This window comes from Nuphar pumila, chromosome 7, assembly GCF_984573655.1.
Source record: "Nuphar pumila chromosome 7, dmNupPumi1.hap1.1, whole genome shotgun sequence".
NCBI classification, from domain to species: Eukaryota; Viridiplantae; Streptophyta; class Magnoliopsida; order Nymphaeales; family Nymphaeaceae; genus Nuphar; species Nuphar pumila.
The window spans coordinates 28,496,076-28,512,009 of NC_143255.1; the positions used below are offsets into that span (position 1 = coordinate 28,496,076).

Genomic DNA, 15,934 nt, shown 5'->3' on the forward strand with positions numbered 1-15,934 from the left:
AGGCTGAATATATATATATATATATATATATATATATATATATATATATATATATATATATATATATATATATATATATATATATATATATATATATGTTACATGTTGGTCATATGCGTGGTAAATGATAATCACCTATATAGTTGGCACACAACCCTCATTCGGTAAAACAATCATAATTTCTTTGTTTAGAGGAGTTTTTATGAATGGTTTGTAGCATTGAAAAGCTGACAAAATTTTGCACGTTCTATAAAAGTTTAAGCTATGTTCTCAATCTGTGTAGCAGTGATTATCAGAACAATAGAGCAGATATGGGCCTAAATGGGTCTCGAACCAATTATGGACCGGTTACCAATGCATATAATAAATGTTTGATATGAATCTATGTTTTTAAATATGAAATTAACATGCAAATGTAACACACAATGCTGTGTATACAGGTTCTAAGTGCCTAATAGGCATGACACCAAAAAGGCTTATTACTACATGCTTGTGATTGAATGCACACTACCATTGAAGTTTCATATATAGTGCATTATGTTGTTTTATGTGATTATATATGGATGCATATAGTTAATCCTGATCAATGCTTATAAATGAATGCATAAATGAACTTGACGTGTTATAAATTTTATATGTGGTATGACAATATCCTTAACATTGAATCCTGCATCCATGCACCCAAAATCGGATGCCCGAATCTTAGATTAGATTCATTTTATATGTGCATGGAAAATAATAGAATTAATTGCTTAAAAGAATAATCAAGTGAACATTAATTTTATTGGGCTTACATTGAGAGGGTAAGCGGCACTACAAGCTTCGTAAAATATGTTTTGAGCACGGAAGGTTGCTCCTCTCCAACCACAAAGATATAGCAAGGCCTCCACATTAGTCACAAGGTAGTTGGTCACAAAAACTCATGAATAAAGTTTGATGCATCATGATGGTGGTATTGAGAGCTCTTTCTCAACTAGGCCGTCTCTCACCTAGTACTGGTAAAAAGTGTTCAGCAATGGTTAAGCCACAAATTGTTTGAATATACCCCTTCTGATTTATGGTCATTATCCAGAGTAAGCCGTTATAGTACCTATAAGATTAAGAAGTGTAAACCATAATTTGTTTGTGTATTTATTTAAGCATGGCATGTTTCACATAAAAAAAACTTAAATAAATGCAATTAAAGTCACTCATGCATGAAAGTTCTATTCTCCAATAGTAAGTGCATGCGTGTTTATCTGCTCATGCATAAAATATATGTTAGCTTTTGAAATATAATTTTGTTATGCAATTGTTATATACCTAAATTGGATGTTTATCTGTTTTGATAGTTAAATGCACTATAGAATGTCTCATGCATACTGGTTTTGGTTTATCTATATTGGTAATCCCTACCAGGCTTTCACGAGTCTGACCTATTTTATAGGTTTTCAAGTGAAATATAATGTATAGTTAAGGAGCAGGTGCAGAATGTTGAGCATCGTCAAGAGCAGTCTTTTACTTTCTCGGAGATAGTTTAAAAAAAATATTTATTGTTATTGTAAACTGAAAATACTCTTATATGAATTTTAAATTATTAGTCTAAATTAAATATTAATAGTGAATGTTATTCGCATTTTAATTCAATTAATAGTCATGATTCAAGGTAACCCACCCAAAGTGATTGTTTGTACTGTAATCCGCTCAAAATTTTTAACCCCAAAAAAATTGGTTTGTATTGTAACCCATCCAAAATGTTTAACCCCAAAAAAATAGTTTGTACTGTAACCTGCCCAAAATGTTTAACCCAAAAAATTTATTGTTTCTGCTGATTTTAAAAGGAAAAAAAATCATAAATTTTTTTAAGGTTAAAATTTTGGGGTGTTCCAGGTACCATACCAAAAAATCAGGGTCAAGTCTGATTCCACCTAGGTTCGAACCAAACCTGACCTGTTGACACCCCTAATCAGATGAATGAAGCCCTCATGAGATATGTCACGAAGATATGCAGATATGAGGACATGACACAGGTTCAACTAGCAGTTGGAAATCTTTCGAGAAATAGAACATGAGGATACGAAATTTGTTTTTTTTTTGGGGGGGTGCTCCAGCTTGCGCCACCAAAAAGTCCCTTTCTTGGCCAAAACTGACCTGCACCAGTAGGGATGGCAGTGGACCGGGGGAAAGCGGGGCCCCGCCCCGCCTCGCCCCGTTTGGACCGGGGATGAAGGGTATGAAACGGGGATGGAGGCGGGGATGAAGGTTAAAATCCATCCCCGTCCGGGGGTGGAGGCGGGGATGGACTGGCACGTTCCCCCGCCCCGCCCCGCCCCGCCCCGCCCCATCCCCGCCCCGGCCCCGCCCCGGCCCATCCCCGCCCCGCCCCCGGCCCATCCCCGTCCCGGCCCCGCCCCATCCCCGCCCCCAACTCAGATGAACTGTTTACTAACCCTAACTCCCTTCCCTAATTTCCTAACCCTGGAGCCGGGCGACGTTACTGTGCACGTAGGACGCCGGGTTCTCGATAGCGTACCGGACTCCGGCCTGGGCGGCGAGGTGCATCACGTGGGTGAAGGCGACGAGGTCGAAGAGCTTGGCCAGGAGCCGGGCGTCGTTGATGTCGCCGGCGATGACGAAGACGCCGTGGTCGCCGAGGATTCGACGGCGGGCCTTCTTGAGCGAGGGGTCGTAGTAGTCGTTGAAGTTGTCGAGGCCGACGACACCGTCACCGCGCTTCCGGAGGGCGAGCGAGACATGGGTGCCGACAAAGCCAGCGGCGCCGGTGACGAGCACGCTCATCCCGCGGGGTCGGGGACGGGGGCGGGGTCGGGACGGGGACGGGGCGGGGGCGGGGCGGGGACGGGGACGGGGCGGGGACGGGGACGGGGACGGGGCGGGGGTGGAGGACATGAAACGGGGATGAAGGCGGGGGTGGAGGATAAAATCCATCCCCGCCGCGGAGGCGGGGCGGGGGTGGAGGATAAAATTTTGAGGCAGGGCGGGGGTGGAAACCTTGTCCCCCGCCCCGCCCCGCCCCACTGCCATCCCTATGCACCAGTAAATACCCCAATCTTTTAAAGCGCGGGAGGGGGAAAATGTTTTTCCTTCCCATTTATTTCATTTCCTACTTTTTCCCAAACCCGAACCCCAACGTGTCTTCTCCTGGACCTCCCTTCTTGCATCAGGCGTATGTTCCTCCTGAGCAGCCATTGCCACCTCCCCATTGTTGCCTCCTCGTGGTCGAGCCCCCTCCTCATTTGTTGAGGAGCCTCTCTCGGGTTTTCGGCCCTGTGGTTTGGAGGGCTTCTTTATTCAGGTAATGCTCCTCTCTCTCTTCTTGTGTTATGCCCCTTCATATAAGAATCAATGTTTTGCTTGCCCCATTTCTTACGTGCAAGCGTGTGTGGAAGGAGATAAGTAGGACTACTGAGATTAAGTTTTTTGGTTGGGTTTCTTTGGGCATTATGAATCTTCTCTCATCTCTTTGCTAAAATAGGTTGACACTTAGGATTTGTTTATTTATTTAGATTTCTGATTGTTTGCTGCTTTTGGATTTTTTGACTTTGGGTCTTTTGAATTCTATGCTAAAATGATTTTTTTGGGTTTTTTTTTTCTTCTTTTAATGATTTTATCTCTAATGGTGCATTGTTGTATTTGTGGTCCGCTAGTGGGTTACGACATGAGGCTTTAGACTCGCTGATTTAGACTTTCAGAGTTTGCTTGCCTTAACCATGTTTGGTTGTTTCCCTTTGACTTATGCAGATATGATATTGTTATAATGTTAGGTGTTCACTTATTCTTATTGGAATTCATGTGATGGCTAATGATTAGTTAGTAGTTACCTTGAATCATGTTGTATAGTAACCCAAAAAATGGTTTCCAAAATGTTTAACCCAAAAACAAATTGCTGTTTCTGCTGATTTTAAAAGAAAAAAAAATCGTAAATTTTTTTCGAGTTAAAATTTTGAGGTGCTACAAGTACTATACCCAAAAATCGATGCTACAAGTACAGTATCCAAAAATCAGGGCCAAGTCTGATTCCACCTAGGTCTAAACCAAACCTGACCTGTTGACACCCCTAATCAGATGAGCCGAGGTCACGAAGATATGCAGAAACGAAGACATGACAGGTTCGACTAGCAGTTGGAAATCTTTTGGGAAATGGAACATGAGGATACGAAATTTGTTTTTTTGATTTTTTTATTTCAATAAGATACAATTTTAATATTGAAATAATATTAAAAGTAATAAAATTTTTTTACAGTGCTAAAATAATGGTCACGTTCTGTCACGAGTAGGGATGGCAGTGGACCGGGGGAAAGCGGGGCCCCGCCTCGCCTCACTCCGACCGGGGATAAAGGGTATGAAACGGGGATGGAGGCGGGGACGAAGGTTAAAATCCATCCCCGTCCGGGGATGGACGTGCACTTTTCCCCGCCCCGCCACGATCCCCGCCTCATCCCCACCCCAACCCCGCCCCGACCACTTTTCCCCGCAATATCCCGCCCCGCCTCATCCCCGTTTGAACCGGGGATGGAGGACATGAAACGGGGATGAAGGCGGGGGTGGAGGATAAAATCCATCCCCGCCAGGGAGGCGGGGCGGGGGTGGAGACCTTGTCCCCCGCCCCGCCCGGCCACACTGCCATCCCTAGTCACGAGAGACATCAGCCAAAATGGTATATCCCTGTGACATAGCTCGTGGGCTGTAGGCGCCTTCCAGTTATTATCTTTTAATGATTAGCTGAATAATACTTGAAAAGATTGCAGATTTGAAGACCAAGAGCGTGGGGGAGGCTCAGGTAAAGGCTTATCGAGAAAATGACCAGGTGAAACACACTTAACGGGTGGGGCTCAGGTAAAGGCATGTTTTCCAAGGAAAAATTACATTTTGGCATGTGTTTCACCATGCCTGAAATAAAGGGTCTCTCTCTCTCTCTCTCTCTCTCTCTCTCTCTTCAGCATCTCACCAGCACAGATATCCGAGTCTATGGATGTAAACAGTTCGGATTCAGATCAGACATGGCCAATACCAGATCCTACTAATCCGATATTGCCTAGATGGATTCGAACTCAGGTGATGAAAACTCTAATCAAATCTGCGTTTATACATGTAATGGGATTCGGATGTCCATCAAATCCACATATTAATCGGATTTGGTAATGAAAAAACAAAAACCATATCTGAATCCAATTATAATCAGATGTGGCTTTGGCTTACCATATCTATGTAAACAAAATCTGATTCGGACGGATATCAGATAAAATCTGATCTATCGACATCCTTATCCTGGTCTGACTGTGAACAACCAAGGGTTATATCTTAAAACAGATCTACGTATTCCATACTAGCACAGAAAAAGTAACCATGGAAGAATGGAAACCGAGCAGGCGTTCGGACAAAAACTTATGTTAAAGAACTCCGTCAATTTGAAACAAAGTCAAAATATTTCAGATCTATGGAGCCCAAAGCACTACGTTATCTGCAATAATTTTGTGATTTATGCAGCCGTAACTTTCAAAGACGAAAGCATGAGCATTCTCAATCTTAAGGCACATGCCTCTTTACAACTAATCTCATTTTAAGCTCTCAAAATTCTCATCTGATGCTTCTGCAACTTTAGCATCAAAACACTAAAATCTGAAAGATGGAGTTGTTTCAGAGTTTTGTCGTGAAAGACTTAAAAATTTCATCTTCATCAGCATCTTCATCAAGAATAATAATCAGGAAGCAAATCTCAAGAGGCCATCAGGTGCCCAGTTTCAACAGCAAAACTCTTCCATCTTTACTTTCTCAAAAAGCACATCACGAATCCACCAAAACCTCATTGGCTGTTGGGGCCAAAATTTCTTCTGATCCTCTGAAAGAAACAACTCAAACCTATCTGGAGCTTGAAGCTAGGCTGTACAGAATTATTGGTTGAAAGCATCTTCTGGTGCCGCACAACGGAAAAAGGAAGCAGCTTCAATCAACCATATTATTAACTTATAACCCCAATATGAGATGTAGTGGGGCACACTGAAATCCTCCTTTGTTTTACATGTGAACAAATGATGGTTGTTCAAAGAATAGTGGATCTTCAACCATGCACATGTAATACGGTATCCATCGATAAACTTTTGTTATAGAAAGCTCCATCTGCTTTCATCGGTAGGTAGTGCAGGCCTCAGCATGCGAGTGAATGACATGGAACAAACGTTAGTTTTGACAGTGCAACGCCATTTGATTGCCATGACCAGCAAATCAGAAGCAGATAGGCAAAGAAAAATCCAGCTGATTGAGGTATATTTCAACAAGTTTAGTTTACAGCTTCATAAAAAAGGACCTGTGGTTGCAGATGACCTTTCCCACACATGGCAAGAACATCATCCCAGCTACCAATTACCTGCATATTGAATCATTTTTATCATTGAATCAAGACTAGAAGGCCTTAGCAATTTCCCAGAACTGGAGATATTAATTTTACCTTTATAGTTGTATCATCATACATAATCCATCTATTGCGCTCATGACTGTACGCAAAGCAGTGATAATGTTGCCCATAATAGCAAACCTGTAAATGAAATCAAGATCATTGATGCCAGCAAATGTGCACAATATTAAAGAAAAAGAATGTTACATCAAATAAAAAAACAATGTGTAAGAAGATTTGAAAAGCATTATGGCATTAAGTTTTCCATGGTTTGGCTAAGACTTGGCTCAAGACCCCACTAGTTGTCATATTTGGTTTGGTACTACCACCGCACACTATCAACATGGTGGATTTGGAACTAAAAAAAATCATTACTTCAGGGAGATACCACATATGCAGATTCTGGCTCCCAAGACCATAAGTTAAACAGCTAGAATGGATAAACCTACTAAACCTGCACAGAGAGAGAGAGAGAGAGAGAGAGAGAGAGAGAGAGAGAGAGAGAGAGAGAGAGAGAGAGACTTCACAACATAAATGTAGTTTACCCAACCATTAAAACAATTAAGGATCCCAAACAATATGTGAGATGTATAAAAGCACTTCCTAACCTCCTTAGCTAATAAGTACACCATTAATTTCTTAGGAAACATGCATGCTTGGGGTGGAAGGAGGACAGTGAGAAGCATGGTTGGGTATAGGTACAAAAATATGTATGACGGTTCCATGCACTGAAAGAAGATACCTACAAATGGTTTTGCTTAGATAAAATGATGGTCAGCCAACATAACAAACATCAAGAATTCCTCTTCAGATGCACCATACCATATCAAATATAATAAGGATCCAAGATATCTAGTCATATCATATTTTATCATATTCAAAGGACTACAGTAGGAAAGATGAAAAGATAAAGCCATTAATGGAAATATTTAAAAGCATAAAAAATTGAAAACAAGTTCTTTAAGTGCATCCCTCATCTTCCTTCCCTACATGTCTATTATTCAACCTTCCAAAGATGTGGTAAAATGGATCTTCTATGGAAGAAGATGATATTTTAATTTATATACTCCACTAAGTATTAGCAAACATTGCAAGGCCCCGAGGAGAATTGTTGATTAAAGTAGTCTCAATCATGATGGAAAATACCTGGTGAGTTTGTTAGCCCTATGTTGAAAATTTTAGTCATTTATTGTGGGAGGGTGTCTGAATGGTGTCTGAATCAATCTTTATAAAGTTCCTTGAATCTCTTCCAATGATGGCAGACTTGCAAACCAAGATAGGAAGCAAGACCCTAGGAAAGAAATTGATCAGCATCACATCACAACATATAGGTAAATATTGTAGGATGGACCTTCTTCTCCATGGAACTTAAGATACTTTGGGCCAAGAACCATACAGCAACCCTAAGTGGTTGGGGATGAATTCTGCAAAAGAATTTGTGCCCCCTCCTAAAACTATGGCTCCAAATCTTTGAGAAAAGAAGAAAATCAGATAAAAAATGAGTAAGGATTTGTTCAGATTGGACTCTCAAAAAATGTGACTATTATGAATCTCTCTATATCACACCCATTAAAGTTGAAAGATAGGTTCATCTTCAGGTCCATAATGTTCATGTGAGAGGAAGGACCACAACCCCATGAATAGAGAGAAAGTCAATTCAAGAAGGTAGTTAATATTTAAAATATTACTGATCAATATATTAGGATTAGAACAAAAAGAATTGCAGATAGATCCCCAAATTTAATAGCGCAGAGTCCATTCAGTCAAAATCCTTCCTTTAAGATAACAGATCCTGCTAGTATTAATTAAGAAATATTAAAAACATATTTTCATAACATGCCCTTCTGAATTGGAGTCTCTATCTCTTGTTTTTTACAGCTCGCTCCCTCCCCACTCTTCCCTTCTCAAGTGAATCTCACCTCTGCAAAGATAATGTGTGAACCATATAGATATAATGTCATTTTTCAAGTCAATGAATTTACCATTATTTCAACTTTAGTAGGTGTTATACAGCAGAACAAAAAGTAGGTCACATTTCATTGGTCAACCATCCTAGCAAGTTGCTAAGGCAAAGTCTCTTTCTGTTTTTTCATGCCATTAGTTGATGTCCTGCAAACACTTTAGCAACAGCAACAACAACAATTGTAACAATATTACAACTGCTGCTGCCACTTCAGTGTCACAAATATCAGCTTTGAAAATATTGGATTGCAATACACTACCAAAACATTAAAATCAGCTATTGATCGTGATATCTTAAAAAAATTGTGTTTTATGGTTTCTAAAAAACATGTTTTTATCTTGATATTTACCGTTATATCAGCTATTTAATGGGAAAAAGGGAACTCTTTATTTTTACATCATCTTACAAATATATTTTATATTTTTATTTATTTTTCAATATTTTCTGATAAAAATCAAGAAAAAAAATAATTTCTCACGTGAATTTGGCCGTCATTAGGCAAGTGCTTTATAAGCATATGTATAAAAAAAACATAATTTATTTAGTCCTTTATGCCTACTATAGCTAATTATTCAATTTTTTACTAACATCTTTAACTATGAACCCATCTCTATTCATTAGTGTGAGCAAGATACAACTTACTTTGAAAGAAAATGAGAATTTGGACATTCAAATTTCTGTGAGATTCCAGGTATTCTGTACTTTTCATTTTCCAGCAACAATTGCTAATTCTTGGATGTTGAAATTACAGTGTGATGAAAACTTCAGAGATATATATTTCCTTTCTTTTTCTCACATCTCAAACAACAATCAAAATGATTCAAATTCTTTCATTTGGGGCTAAGTGAAGTGAAAAGGGTCTTCCTTAAGATAGAAATGAGGACTATTCAAGGTTGTATGTATCATGCCATGATTGTCAGTATCGTGTGTAAGATATAGTACGATATGTATCATAACTTTTGGGGTTTACGATATGATACACACTCGTATTGCGATACAAGTGTGTATCGTACCTGTATTCGGGTGTATCGTATGATACACCCCTTATCGTGTTGTATCGTATACACCTTCGGCGTACTTTAAAAAAGCCAATTTTTTTTTTCATTTTGAGTCTTAAATATCTTTTGAGGGCAAAGTCCATTTGTCTAGAGGCCATTAGAAGTGCATTTCTATTATTTTTTCACCCAAAGAAGTGGGTTAAGATAAAAAAATACATTTCCACCATTTTTCCACTCAAGAAAATGGGTTAAAGTAAAAAAAATCTTTATTGTAAGTAAAACTACAAAGCTACTCTCCAAAAAATTCCCCCCCAGGGGTCACTTGTAAACAACAAGACTACAATCCACGAACCAAAGTGTTCCCTCAAGGAATCCACTTACAATACTTATAAAGTGAACCACAGAGTGTTCTAAAAGAACACACTCACAAACCCATAAAAAAAGAATAAAATATAATCTATTCAACAAAAAAGTATGCCAAAAGGCTTACGAATCAAAGGGGAGAACACTCCTATATATACAAGAGGGTACAAAAAAGAGAGGCTCAAAAGAGAGAGGGAGACAAGCTCCCAACGACTAGAAATTCTAGTTGTTGGAAGTAGTCAAACCCAGTTTGACTCTCCCTCCAACATATATATGTATTATATATTGTATATATACAAATATATGTATATGCACAAATATATGTATATATGTCCATATATAATACCATACATACATAAGTATATATATAAATACATGTACAATTTAACATTCCTCCTTAAACTTATGGAAGGATAACTGAAAGTTTGCCTAAAAGGAAGTGAAACCTAGGAGCAAAGAGAGGTTTGGTAAAAAAAGTCCGCCAATCGGTACTCTACGATCGATTGTTCTTTGAAGATATTCTTCTCGAATATAATAGCAGTCTATTTCAATGTACTTCATTCTTTCGTGAAAGTTGTTGTTGCTGGCAATGTAGATAACACTCTTGTTGTCACAGGACATCTTTGAAGCTCCTAGAATCTTGGTTCTCATATCAGCCAACAGTCTTCTTATCCACACTACCTCCGTTGTAGTAGTAGTCATAACTCGGTACTCGGCTTCAGTTGAGGAAAGAGAGACATTATGTAGCTTTTTTCACCTCCATAAGATCAACGATTCACCTAAGAAAATATAAAAACCTATGGTTGCATGTTTATTGTTTGGATCACCTCCCCAGTCGGCAACTGTATATGCAAGTAAATCTAATGCAAAAAAGGAAGACATAAGCAGGCCTCTAAAAAGAAAATTTTTAAGATATCTAATAATACGCAAAACAGCTCCCATATAAACTGATGTGGGAGTGTGTTGAAACTGACTAGCTGTGTGTACAACATGTGCTCTATGTCACAGGGATTCGGCTAGCAGGGTGCCGCACCCACGTCGACGTGACTCGACGCGGGTGTGGCACCGGATGCGATCAACCCGACCCTGGGTGCGTTGACCGCACCCAGGGTCATTTTTGTTCTTTTTTTTGGATTTTTTTAAAATTTTTTTTGCCCTATGAAATGGGTTGTGGAATTTAAAAAAAATTCTTTGGGGGGGGGGGGGGGGCGCTGCCCCCCTATAACCCCCCACCAAGGGTGGCCTCCCCTGGACCCCCGCCGGGGGGAGCCCCCGGACCCCCCTTCCTGCAAGGGCAAAAACAATGAATCAAGCTCCACAACTCATCACTTTCATCTTTAGGGACAACCATATAAGATAAAAAAATGGTAAAAAGTAAGTTGGGCATAAATGTCATGGACCTTAACAGCTACCATACATTCATACATATACACTATACATGATATATATATATATATATATATATTTGCCCCTGTCGCACCCCCGCACCCGGTTTTTTTGGAAGTGCCGAATCCCCGCACCCGCAACCATGTGACATAGCATGTGCTATATCAGGTCTAGCAGTAGTTATGTAAGAAAATGTTCTGATAAGTTGTCTATAAGGAGTTGGATCATCCAGAGGCTCCCAATCATCAATTTTCATCTTGACATTCGTTACTTCAAGAGTGTCAACCTTCTTATCATCTGATATTTCAAACCTAAGAATAATATCAAAAACAAACTTTGATTGAGATAATAAATAATCTCTAGGGGAATAAGCAACTTCTATTCCTAAAAAGTAACGTAGGAAACCCAAATCGGTCATTTCAAAACTAGTTTTAAGAATATGTTTGATATATTGAACTCCCTATTTGTCGCCTCCAGTGATTATCATATCATCGACATAGAGAAATAAAATGACCTATGTCACAAGGATTCAGTCAACCAGGTGTTGCACCCACATCAATGAGATGCGACGCGGGTGCGCTGGCAGGTACAACACCGAGTGCGGTCAACCGAACCCTGGGTGCGGTCAACGCACTCAGGGTCATATATGTCCAACTTTTAGACTTAAAAAAGAAAATCGCCCGATGAAATGGGCTAAGGAGGGAGGATTAGGGCACAATGACCTCGAGCTACCACCGACCACTGAAGTCTGATACTCTCTCTCTCTCTCTCAATGTTCAAAGAGAAGTTGCCATCTTGATTAACAAATAGTTGGTTTTTGCAACCTGTTTCTTCTTGGTATCAAAATAGGCACAAGGAAACAAACGGTTCAAATGCTACTACCCTTTTACCTAATATATATTCACACATTCTTTTATTCGTGTTAATTGTTTTTCATATTTAAATAGAAAACCCATTTTTATCAGTAATATTACATATTCATTTGCTTGTTTGTTTGTTTGAGAGAGATTCACATTTCCTTCGTCATTGTATATCATTCTCTTCTCCATTTTCCTCATTTGTTTAATGAATGAGAATGAGAAACAAGTCTCTTCTTCAGAGTGAATTGGCATTGGAGATTCTACATATGTATTCTTCTTACATTTGGAGACTGTTAATTTTAATTGGATCTCTTTAGAAACCCATTTAAACATAAAACTAAAGATACCTAATTTAATGCATGTTTTCTACTAAATAGACTACAAAGAATATATATATATATATATATATATATATATATATATATATATATATATATATATATATATATATAATTTTTTATATTTTTGCCATCCCGCACCCCCACACCCAAGTTTTTTGAAAGTGCTGCATCGCCACACACGCATCCGCACCCGCACCCATGTGACATAGAAAATGACAGTACCTGCATCAGAATCCTTAACAAACAAAGGAGTGTCAGTCAATCAAGATTTAAAACCAATATCAAACATAACTTTGTTGAATCTATCATACTAGGCTTTGGGTGCCTGTTTCAACATATATAGCGCCTTTTGAAGGCGAAAAATCTTTCCTTGAGAAAGACTCAAACTAGGAGGTGCATCCATATACTTCTTCCATAAGTTTTCCATTTAAAAAATGTTTTTGACATCCATTTAATATATAGACCAGTTGTTAATTGACGTTACTGCAATAAGAGTTCTAAATGCGGTCATGCAAGCAACCGGAACAAAGGTTTCTTCATAATCAATGTCATATTCTTGCAAATATCCTTTTGCAACAAGCCTAGCCTTATATCATTCTAGAGTTTCATCACTCTTTGTTTTTATTTTATATACCCATCTATAACCTATGGGTTTCTTTCCTAGTGGAAGATTTTGAATATACCAAGTTTGAGCATTTTCTAAAGCTTCAAGTTCTACCCTCATAGCTTCAACCCATTTAGGGTATTCTTTAGCTTGAGCATAAAATAAGGGTGTTCTACATATGAGTGAATTAAGGCTATGCATGCTTGATATTTTGAAGAAAAAGAATCACAAGATACAAATTTGGACGGGGGTTTTGATATTCTAGATGATTTCCTAATTTGCAGATCATTTTTACAAAGGTTAGAAAAATTTTCAAGTGTATATGGAGAGTTTTGATTTCTCCTTCTAGAATATTGCATATAAGTTTGATCATTGCGGGACACTTCATCAAGTGAGTCAAAATTGCTAGATTCAATAACATTCTCCAAATCATGCTCGCAGTCACAGTTATCAATATCTTGTTTGAAAACAAGGTCAAACAAAAAAGAATACTCAGTTACTTCATTTGGTTGGTCCTTATCAAAGAAATTTTCTTTTTCCAAGAAGGTAACATTTCGAGAGATATATAATTTCCCATTTTTAGAGTCATAACACCTATATTTCTTTTAAGTGTTGGCATAACCAAAGAAGGCACAATAAATAGCTCTAAGAAAAAACTTGTCATTCTTATTAATAAAAATAAAGCATTTGCAACCAAAAGTTCGTAATCTTGAATAATCAAAGGAGAGTTTAAATAGTTTTTCAACCGGTGAGGTGTTGTTTAGAGAAGATGGCATTCTATTTATAAAATAAACAGCAGGAAGGACAACTTCTGCCCAAAAAACCTTAGGCATATAACTACCAATAAGTAAAGTTCTTGAAGTTTCAATAATGTGCCTACGTTTTCTCTCAGCCAGACCATTTTGTCGTGGCATGTGTAGATAAAATTTTTGATGCGTGATGACATGTGAGTCCAGATAGTTTTTAAATTCTTTTGACAAAAATTCTCTTTTTGAATCAGAGATTATTTTTAAATCTATTTTTGACCATCTTATAGATTGAAAATGGGAAAAAACTTCATATTTATGCTTAAGTAAATCCAAGTATATCTAGTAAAGTCATCCACAAATATAACATAATATGTATATCTACCTTCAGATATAACTGATATTGGACCTCAAACATCCGAATGAACCAACTCAAATGGTCTAGAGGAAATAAAAGTTTTATCTTTAAATGGTAATCTTTTCATTTTTCCAAAAACACAGTCTTCACAAGTGAAATCATGAATATTACAATTTTTTTTTCAAACTTGGAAAAAAATGAATTTTAGATACACTGGGATGTCCTAATAATTTATGTCACAATTTTAAATCCATTTTTTGGACATTACAACAAAAAGAATCTTTTGGTATCTCCAAAAAATTCATATAGTAGAGGCCTCCTTCTCTATGGCCTTGCCCAATCAGCTTTCCTAATACGTGATCCAACACCAAACATTCATTTGAATAGAAGAAGATATTTCAACTATAATCGGATATTTGAGATACAGATAAAAAATTCAAATTTAATTTAGGAATGATCTAACTTTTGGAATGAGAAATTTTTTGGAGTTTGAAAGATTTTTTTCAAAACTTCTTGTTCTTTTAATTTCAAGAGGCGTACCACCGGCCATAAAAACTTTTGATGCACTTGAGTTGCTATAGCATTCAAATAAAATAACATTTTTTAAGGTCACGTGAAAAGATGCACCAGAGTCAAGAAGCCAAGTAATCTTACTTGGGTCCCAATAAGATGATATCTAGTTTTGAAACAATGGTGTTTTGATTTTTTTTAAAATTGATATGTTTATTCTTCTTAGTGATATTAGTTTGTTTTCAATACAAGCTCTCTTACCTCGTGTGTTTTATCCTATTATGCCTCTTATTTAAGTATCATTTTATGTAGACAAGAGATGTTCTTTGATGTGGTGAATTATGTGCACCCATTGATGTTATTTGCAGTTTTGCAATCATTTTTTAGGTGAGATATGTGTACCTCTTATGGTTGTAGCTAGTTTGTATTGTCAGGGAGCTTGTATTGCCTATGCATGATCATAAGAATGATTATTGTTGACCTCGTCCTTTGACTCTTGAGAATCAACTGAAGCCACCTTTTCAAATGTCCCTTTAAGTTTAGGACATTGGGGTTTAGTGTGTCCCGATTTGTGACAAAATGATTATCTTTCTCTCATAGTCATTTCCCGGTCTTCTATAGTGAGGTGGTTTACACGAACATAATTTTTCGATCTAGAAACGGCTGCTTAGATGCTTTTTCAATATATTCTCTTCTATACTCAACTCTTCTATAGTGTCTTCAATAGAGGACACTTTTCCTCTATGAAAAAGAATAGACTTGGTAGATTCAAATTCTGGTCATAGACGATTAATAAATTGATAAAAGTGCTCTGCATCTATTTATCTTTGGCGAAATTCTATGTCTTCGGGACAATGCCACTTTGGCTCTAGAAGAGCCAATTCTTCCCAAAGTTCGGATAGGTCATTATAATATTTTTTAATAGTTTTATCCCCTTGGACCATAGTCCGAACTTTATCTTGCACGTTACATATATATGCAATATCTTTAAAAAAATACATTCTCTTAAGATAATCCCAAGCCTTATTAGCATGTTCAAATTTAGCAAGACTTGAACATTTTTTCAAATCTACACTACTAATAAGACGACATGATCTTGGTATGTCCCATCCTCCACTCTTTGCACTTTTTCTCATAGGTGATTATGGCTTTAGTTTTCTCATTTTCGATTAGAAGGACCGCTTTTTCACCCTTTACCTTAGTAAGAACTAGCTTGAGTTTCGGATCAAATCCATCTATCAATCCCCATAATCTCTTTTCCCAAATAAGGTGCTTCATAATAGAAGCTCATGTTATATAATTGAAATCATTGAGCCTTATGGGTTTAATGGTGACATTATCATTGTCATCCATTTTTACAAGGGCTTAAGAGGGAGAGAGAAAGAAAAGAGAACGCGAGAAGAGAAAAAATGGA

General features: G+C 37.8%; 1 protein-coding gene across 1 annotated transcript in view; it reads right to left on the reverse strand.

The window, feature by feature from the left end:
* Positions 1 to 5,440: 5,440 nt before the first annotated feature.
* Positions 5,441 to 15,934, reverse strand: part of LOC149831670 (uncharacterized) — a 65,627-nt gene continuing 55,133 nt past the window's right edge. Inside the window, exons 14-15 of the mRNA XM_090014055.1 lie at positions 6,446 to 6,532; positions 5,441 to 6,364 (exon numbers count right to left, since the gene is read on the reverse strand). Coding sequence (XP_089870181.1) covers positions 6,278 to 6,364; positions 6,446 to 6,532 — 174 coding nt within the window. The 3' untranslated portion in view covers positions 5,441 to 6,277. The remainder of the gene's footprint in view (positions 6,365 to 6,445; positions 6,533 to 15,934) is intronic.